Here is a 9719-nt window from a genome sequence, read left to right as displayed (position 1 = left end):
TATTATAAATAATTACGTAATATTACAAAGTGGATGTTGTTTTATTGATAATGAAGTATATTGTCAATAATAATAATAATATGTTAATTTACACTCTCTCTCTGTTAAGAAGATAAAAATTGTAGTTGTTTGCAATATTTATTTGCCAATAATAACCTACTTAACTACTGGAGTAACTAATTATTATTTTTAATTACATGTTTCAAATTGGATGTTGTTTTATCGGTAATTGATGTACCTATCCATGCTTTTGTCAACTGTATTACAATTCTATCGATGTGATAAAAATAAAATGTTAATTAAAATAGAACTTTTACTTATCACTTTATTTTACAGCACTCGGAAGTGGGAGTAATGAGGAAAACTCGATTTTTTCTGTCCTTTGCGAATACTGGTTTTCCTGGTTTCGCCCATAAGCCTCTCTTCAAACACGGAGCCCATAATATTATGACAAGCGTTGTTAGCAAAACTCCACAGACCATTATTTTGACACAACATTGATTCACAGATCGATTCTAATACATAATACCATAAGTATGTTATTAATTTAATGGTTCCATCCCATAATTTTGTAAAGCTCTTGAATAAACATAAATTTTGAGCTGATCGTCTATGCCATTTGCAAATGCATGACAAGTGTCATGATAGCTTGCTATTTTGAAGTTCCCTGTCGATTAATGATAGAAAAAAGTTTATGTACAACAAAGTACCTTTTTTTATAGTGGGGAAATCTTCCAAAGATACCCACAGCCCCCGGGGAAGAAGCCGTGGGTTATGTTGGATTCTTACCAACTAAAACCCCACTGAGTTCCGTCGAGCCGCTTTAATGATGGGACCGCGGGTAACAACAAAGTACCTACCTACATGCTACCTACGAATTCTAGTTCAAGTATAAAGGAAGGCCCAAATTCATACTTTATATGAATGAAATTATGAATTATATTCTTCTTTCATTATTATTGTACTATTATAGACACATACATAGAAAAACAAACATTCAACGGTTAGTTTAATAATTGAAACAAGCATGTTCTAGAATAGCCCATTTATTTCAACAGCATTTAAAAACTATAAAATATGATTCATTTTGGACCCATAATTTCTAACGACGCATACAGAACATTCACCAATACAATAACAAATAATCTATAATATACAAGTCTGTGTAACCATTGATGTACATTAGGATCGATTATCGAAAAAAAATGCAATAAAATGGAACGTTATATAAAATAATACCAAAAAATTAAATAAGATACATCGAAAATTCGCAGAGCGTTCGCACGTTATTGTCTTAACCTAGGAACAATGCGCTTACACCTAAGGAATGTTCATAAAAGATCACAACACTAACAACTGTATGGTTATTACAAAAGATTCGTAATTTGATTCCTTAATACGTTTTTATGAAAGCATTTCTCGAATATTGGCCGAAGAGAGGTAAAATTTATGCGCAAGCGTTGTTCTTGTACAAATAAATTAATTATTGTACGTGGAAGCGGAGACATTGCCGCCATGGCCGGTCCAGTTGGTGTGGATGAAGTTCCCGGGCTTGTCCACCAACTCGTAAGTATGGGCGCCGAAATAATCCCTTTGAGCCTGAAAAATAAGGTCTTGTTAAGATAACCTCTTTGATTATTTCTTGAAAAATTTCTTGGAACATTTTCGTATCACAGAAAAGAGCTTGACCGCCTACGAAGTTTTAAACGTATACATAATATATTTGCTTTCCTTTATTTATACATAAACAAATTCTATAAGGAAAGCTCATTGTCTAAAATGACTAGGTTACGAGATCCCACAATAATGACTAACCTATCTTACTGACATTACCTGCAATAAGTTAGCTGGCGACACCACAGCCCTGATACCCGAAGAATTCCCAGGATTTATCATTGAGATATACATATAGAGACGACACCGCCTACATCACACATGTTCCGCTCACCATAAGCCATATGGCTTAACTGCACGCTCATTTTTTATTTGTTTTAAAGTGAAACGCATCAAATATGCCTTCGTGTGTGTTACGATATTGCACAAATAATATAAATAATACGGAAAAGTGCAAAGGAATAACTTTTCATTGGTAAGATTTTGTTCGTGGTGTCTCCTCCATACGTAGTAATTATCTCAATGGGATATATAGACCTCAAGCAAATCATTTACCTGCAGCAAGTTAGCTGGCAGTACCGAAGCCCTGTATCCATCATAGAAAGCAAGGGCAGAAGAGAACGCAGGCGTTGGCACTCCGCTGAGAGCAGCCTGAGCGACCACTTCACGCAGCGCCTGCTGGCTGTTGCTGATGCGCTCGCTGAAGAACGGGTCCAGGAGCAGGTTGCTGAGCTGCGGGTTCTTTGTGAACGCGTCCTGGTGGGGAAAACATGTTTATTTTTAAATTGAAAAATTCAAATTCAAAATTCAAATTATATTTATTTGCAAGAATGTAGTCTTTAATTTACCCATTGATTGGGTGTGCAAATATTAAACAGAAAGTTGATTAGTCTAATTATTATTTAAGTATACACACAATTAAAATATGATTAAGATAATAGCATTAAAAAAACAAAGTAGAAAATAATAAGGAATAGACAAAAATTTGATTGTGTGGCATAGTGTGGCAACGCTTGGTAGTATTGTCTACTATCCTGTTTTTTATTTTCTCACTTATAGTCCTTTACACCTAAGATGATTCCTGTGACATATCGATTGTTGACACGTGTAGAAATTGCCTTTACTGAAATCGTATCAATTGTTTCCGATAATCGATAATATTTTAAATGGAAATGAATAAAGGACCAAAATTAGTCATTTCGGCATTTCGCCAACAATTTAACTAAGGAATCTATGAAACAACAGCGACAAAAAGTGAACAACAACAATTAGTAATATAATAACAGAATACCCCGTAAAAAGGACAGTAAAAATAGAATATAAATTAGGATTGCATATTCACTCTAAAAACGAAAATAACGATAACACATAATATTGATTTTTGTTAAATATTACAAATGTTATTTACCTTGATGTTTCCAAGGAAGACACTCCTGATGATGCAGCCTCCGCGCCACATGAGAGCAATACTGCCGTAGTTCAGATTCCACTTGTTCGCCTGCAACAATAAATATTATAAGTCTGTTTTTTATAGAAACAAATATTACAAATACAGACAATTTTTATAGTTATGAAGTTTGAAGAAACTTTATGAATGCTAAATATTTTTTGGAGCGATAATTATTTAATGATAATAATTATTTGCCTATATGTCTACTCTAAACAATGGAGTCTGTTTTCTATTTTATGCACAATACAAAAAACACCCTGGCGTCATTTAGGTTTGAAATAGAATAAGTTTAATTTTATTTAGATACCTTAGCAGCCTCTCTAAGAAGCATGAATCCTTGTGCGTAAGAGATCATCTTACTAGCGTAGAGGGCCTTACGAAGATTTTCGAGGAACTTTTTCTTGTCTCCGGAGAACTTGGCCGCTGGACCGGGCAATACTTTGCTGGCTTGGACACGCTCATCTGTTAATAGTAAAGACATATTAGTTATTTTTTAATTTTAATTTTTATTTTGTATTTCTTCTTTTTGTTTGTTTTAATTAAGTACCTTATTTTTGTAAAAATTGGTGCCAAATAAATGAGTTTGAGTTATAAAGTGAAGTCCCATGTCCTCTAGTGGGGTAACGGGCAGATGCAATATACATCTGTTTCACTGATCGATTTTCTTTAGGGACAAGTAGGTGATCAGCCTTCTTATCTGTGTACTGCCAAACCGAGAAATTATTTTTTTTTCTTCGTCTCGGGAATTGAACCCAGGACCTCTCGGTGTTACGCGGTGCTCACGCGTCAACCACCGTACCAAGAAGGCGGTATTAGTAATTATAACTTCAACCTATATTCAATATTCATATAAAAATAACCTAAAATATTTTTTAAACAAAATTAATTACAATATAGAAAATCATTGTTAAAACAATCGACACAGAATACCTAAAAGTTTTTGGAACAACCAAAATTTTAATATAACATAGATTCACTAATTTTATTTAACATAACTATTAATAGGAGTGTTTCTTCAGTTTTCTTAAGAATATAAAAAAAATATAATTTACCCTTAAGAGCAGAGAGACAGCGAGCGAACACGGCTTCACCAATTAGAGTGACAGGCACTCCATACTCCAAAGCACTGATTCCCGTCCACTTGCCCGTTCCCTTCTGACCGGCTGCATCCCGAATCTTCGGTAATAGGTATTTGCCTGTAAAACAATTATTAATAAATATTACTTATCTTATAATACACTAAATGCTATGTGAGGTATTCAAGATAGATAAGATAGAATATAACAACACTAATTGATCATAAGTTTAATAAAAACTAAATAGAAAAATACATGAACTCAGAATAATCAACCTGAATGTCAAACTTTAAAATTTTCATAGGATCTCTGAAATAATTCAGCCCCTGGAATCACAGACACAATAGAAAATCTATTGTGTCGTGGACCGATCGGGCCGCTTGGGGCTGAATGGGTAAAATAAAATTCACTGAGAAATTATGAAATCACTTTAATTTCTGATGTTTCATAATGCAAGTATTACACTTACCATCTGAGTCCTTAAACTTCAATATGTCTCTTGTGATTTCAATAAGGAAAGAGTCCAGTTCACCTTTGTTCCATTCTTCGAACACTTGAGCCATTTCATCTTGTTCAATGCCTGATAACATAATATACAGTTTAAACGTTTAGTATAATACCTAATATGCTCTACAAAATAAATACTTTTTTTAAACTCTAAAATTTTGTTTTTATTGTTATAAAGATAGTCTACAGTGATCATTACAAATGTGTTGAGAAAGATATAGTCTAGTTTGTTTATCTGTGAGGTAATGTTATTGTTTTTTAAATGTCTTTCTATATCTAATCTTCTTCTTATATTATATTATTAACAATTTATGTATATAATCTTATAATTCAGAACTAATCAATTGGTTTTCCTTCGAAAGCAATAATTATATAATGTTAATCTTGTATACTAAGTAAATAAATATTCTATTCCATTAATCACACTTAACAAATGTACAATTAACTAATATTATTCAATTACTTACCCAAAACATCCTTCATCAGGTTATAAGCTTCACAAATGAGCTGCATGTCACCATACTCAATACCATTGTGGACCATTTTGACAAAGTGACCGGCACCTGACTCGCCCACCCAGTCACAGCAGGGCTCGTTGTTTGCCTTTGCACTTATTGCCTGTAAATAAATAGGTGTATTTAAATCATTAGGTATCTAATAATATAATAGTTCGTGATGTTATTTAAAAAAGATCATGTATGCTGAGGACACGTGTCAAAAGTGATATCGTCACCTTACTCCATGACGGGTATAGCCATGCCGCGAACTTAAAATTTTACTCTCAACGCGCCTAAAGAAGAATATTCTTTGAACAGTAACGAGCATAATTTAAAGTTTTAACTAAATGAAAAGGATTTAGACTTATGGAAATAGGATTTCAGTTATCATGTATATTTTATGAAACACCAGCTGTTCCCCGCGGTTTCACTCGTATTGCTCCGCTCCTGCTAGCGTGATGATCTATAGCCTATAGCCTTCCTCGATAAATGGGCTATCTAACACTGAAAGAATTTTTCAAATCGGACCAGTAGTTCATGAGATAAGCACGTTCAAACAAACAAACAAACTCTTCAGCTTTATAATATTAGTATAGATTAATTAGAAACTATAACTGCGATAAACCTTATGTTAATTCTATGAAATGTCAGTTACACATTGCTATAATTATCATACCTGGAAAATAGGTTTAACATGGGGCCACGCAGCGGGATGACCACCAGGCATGAGAGATGGACCATAACGAGCGCCATCTTCTCCACCGCTCACCTACAAATAAAAAGTTTATTAACTAAGAGGTTTCTTAAAAAAATATGACTTACGAGTTAAGTTTGAACAAATATATATTTTAGACTTTAAAGGTATATGGACGGATTGCATAATATTATGAAGTAAAATTTTGGAAAAAAATATTTTGTTTTTTTTATTAAACATATTACTATTTTTCATCATAAACTATAAAAAAAAATATATATTATTAAGACTCTATTCTGAGTGATTATTCTTATTAAAATTTTTCAATAACAAATACAAATTAAATCTAAGGAAATTCACAAAGTGGTATCAGTAAAACACAATGACCTTTGTACATTCAAGGACTGAGAAGGTTATTTGCAAAGCATATTGATGTAAGTAGTATAGTTAAATGAATAATTATCACAAATGAACTAATATATCATCCTGTATTCATGATCATAATGGTATAGATATTTGCAAGAATATCAGATATAATTAATGAGGCATCATTATTATCATACAGAATTATAATAGGTATAACAAAAATATAGTTTTTTCCACAAACATAGTTAATATCCTCGTATTTTAATGAATAATGATAACAAATCAATTTTATTTGTACCAATGTATTTACTACAGCCAACCAATATGAATTTGCATGTACACTGTACAGGCAGTATTATTCTGGAAAGTTTTATCAATGACTTCTATTTGATTTATATTTTTACCTTACTTGAATAAAATACAATCATAGTATAGTAGCTAATAGTATATCATAGATGACTTACACCCATTCCAATATAGTAGATACCAGTCGATTGCAACTGTTCACACCACCTCTGCGTGTCGGTGTACTGTGAGTTTCCACCGTCAATAATGATGTCACCCTTTTCCAATAAGGGCACTAGCTTCTTCACAAACTCATCAACAGCAAAACCAGCTGTAATTACAACATATGTAAATAATTTCACTAAAGAATTTTCCTTACTTGCCAAATTACATAAATAAATCTAATAAATGTTCATAGAATAATTTATTTAATACATAATAGATAAATCAAAAGCCGTTATTACTTATACAATAAGCTGGTATTGAAGGTTTCTAAGTCACTCCCAGTTTTTGCGGTCAAGGTTTAATAAACAGGTGTCCAAATTACCTTTCAAGTGACCTCTAGTACAAATTATTTTTGTTTATACTATATTATCTTGAGCATGCTGCATGCATTCTTAATATTAAGTTATATAGATATTTAATTTAGTAGAATGGTAGAAAATAATGATTACCTTTGACCAATAACATAACCTTCCTGGGCTTTTTGAGTTTGGCCACCATGTCTTCTAATGACTTGGCTCCGATGATTTTTGTTCCTTTTGCCTCATTTGCAAGAAATTGGTCAACCTATGCAATAGAACAAAATTTGTAAATGGATGGAATTAAGGACTTAATTTCTATTATTTCATTTTTGTAAGAAATAATTTATGTTCTTGGAAACAGGTAAAAATTGGTCACAAACTTTTGCATACAAATTGTTTGTTAAATAATAGAGGAAGGGAAGAACATTAACAAAATTTTCCTCAAATTAGGCTACAATGTGTAATAATATAGGCAACTGAAAATTTATGAGTTCTATAACATTCTTTGATTAAGTAGAAGATCTTGCAAACACACGTACAAAATACGAACAAATAATTTTTTTTTGGATGGCACTTACTTTTTCAACAGTTCTATTGAAGGCACAAACAACAAAATCCTTTGAGTCCATGTTTAGAATGAGGTTTTGGCCCATCACGGCCAATCCTATGAGAGCGATATCTGCTTTCGGTCTAAAATATAATTAAAAATTTCAATTATTCAGTTTATTAGAAATTCTGCGTTCATTATTATACATTTCTCATGTTATAAAACAGTATTGAATGTATATTAAAGTATTATAGTTAAACTGACTTAGAATGTATTTTACATAAATTATCCTTATAACCTTTTAACTTATACATGTGCAAAGAAATTATGCTTAACTCGGTGTGTTTAAACTATAATGTAATATTACGCCTAACGGTAACACTTTCTCAAAAAAAGTTAGGGTCAATTTTATTATTTTTTAGTCAATAGATATAAATTTTCATATTTTAAAGACATAACTTATTTAACTTAATGCATCTAACATCATTCACCTTCAAATAACCTTCTCATGATAGTAAGAAATTATATGGAAATTTTGACTATTCTGTAAAATATTATATCAAGGCATGTTTCAGCTTTCACGATGTTAATATTAAATCATCATACTATGAGTTTTAATAAATACATTTATCATACAAAAAGGTAATGTTAAGTTTACAAAATATTATAACTTAGACTTATATTAATTGACTTGCTAATTTATTTAACAAAAATGAGCCTAATTTAGCTTTATCGTTGCTCTAAATCATTTTTTAACATCAATCAAGCAACACTTACATTGAGATAGTTCATATCTCATTAAGACTACATCAATTTTAATTACAATTAGATTCCTGTATGTATAATTATATCTTTAAAAATATATTTGGAATTGTTTTCATATCTATCTAACTCATTACCAGAAATAAATTAATGTTTTGAAACATATCTCAATAGTTTTCTAATAGCATCCAGTCAATTTCATAATCCAAAGTCATGCTAGGTCAGCGTTCTTTTTAAAGTTTTTTTTAATCATTCTGAAACAAACTTTTCATAGGAAATGCAATACTTACTCGGCCATTGTAAAGTAAATAATTGAGAAGTAACTTAGATAAATAAACTACAACTATTCATAAATTTAATTTTGTCACGACTGCACTACACGAGCAATATAACACGTTTGTTCACAGTTCAATAGCGAAGCCTGAAAGCCGATCATACGATCCAATTGCTCATACCGGTAGGTACTTGAATCGTTGATGATGATGTTGATGACGACATCCTTGACCTGACACTTACAGCATGACATTGACGTTAGACGTCACTTTTTACTTTTTATTAATTGTTGCCATACTTATAAAAAAAATCTCAGGCCACACACGAGTTGGCCGACAAGTTGGCCATATCTTAAAAAACCTTGAAGAACGAATTAAAAAGGTGACCTTTTTTTCTTATATTTTCTTTTTCGTATTTATCTATGTAAGGATCATTATTAATTATTTAAAAGCTCGAAAATGTAAGTATTTATGTTTCAAAACCACCCGCCGCTCTCGCGAGTTTTTCCTTTTACCCCTAATGTTCCTGTAGCAATATCGGTATGAAAAATAGCCTTACTTACTCCTTATACAACAGCTTTATATCAGGTGAAAGTCCCGTCAAAATCGCTGCAGCCGTTTCTAAGATTATGGGGAACAAACAGACAGACAAAAATTGTAAAAATTACTATTTTGGTCTACATACAGTGTATAAATCAATTAGGCCGGTATTTTTTTTTTTTTTTTTAATTTATGTACACCGATTACTCCGAGGTTTCTGAACCGATTTACGTGATACTTTTTTTGTTCGATGCGGGATGGTGTCGAATTGGTCCCATAAAAATTTTATTCGGATAGGCCCAGTAGTTTTTATTTTATGAGCATTTTTGTCTGTGCAAGTTTGAAGTCGGTTGTTTTTAACGCAGTTATTTCAATATTAAAAAAAAGACACTCCAATAGTATTATTGGTATAGATGAGGTGCATTTTTAAAGTAAAAACATTTTTATAACAAAACATTTATTAAAAATATTTCATTTACAATGTATTATTAAAATAGGTAGTGAAAGCAGGAATATGTGTGAATAAATAAGATTTTACAAACTAGGCAATCCCAAAATTAATGATTACATTAATTGTATAAAAAT

General features: G+C 31.5%; 1 protein-coding gene across 1 annotated transcript; it reads right to left on the bottom strand.

Annotated features, from left to right (window-relative positions):
• Positions 1-1030: 1030 nt before the first annotated feature.
• LOC123705083 (6-phosphogluconate dehydrogenase, decarboxylating) lies at positions 1031-8735 on the bottom strand. The gene is made up of 12 exons (XM_045653693.1): positions 8613-8735; positions 7592-7703; positions 7164-7278; positions 6669-6820; positions 5821-5913; positions 5115-5265; positions 4610-4720; positions 4117-4260; positions 3372-3526; positions 3023-3112; positions 2170-2370; positions 1031-1599 (listed from the first exon to the last, which is right to left on the bottom strand). Exons 1-12 carry the CDS (start codon positions 8618-8620, stop codon positions 1480-1482), a joined length of 1452 nt encoding a protein of 483 aa, XP_045509649.1. The 5' UTR covers positions 8621-8735; the 3' UTR covers positions 1031-1479.
• Between the last annotated feature and the right edge of the window lie 984 nt (positions 8736-9719).

This window comes from Colias croceus, chromosome Z (assembly GCF_905220415.1).
Source record: "Colias croceus chromosome Z, ilColCroc2.1".
Classification (NCBI taxonomy): domain Eukaryota; kingdom Metazoa; phylum Arthropoda; class Insecta; order Lepidoptera; family Pieridae; genus Colias; species Colias croceus.
The sequence above is the reverse complement of the archived record's forward strand: the minus strand, read 5'-3'. Positions and strand labels throughout refer to the sequence as shown.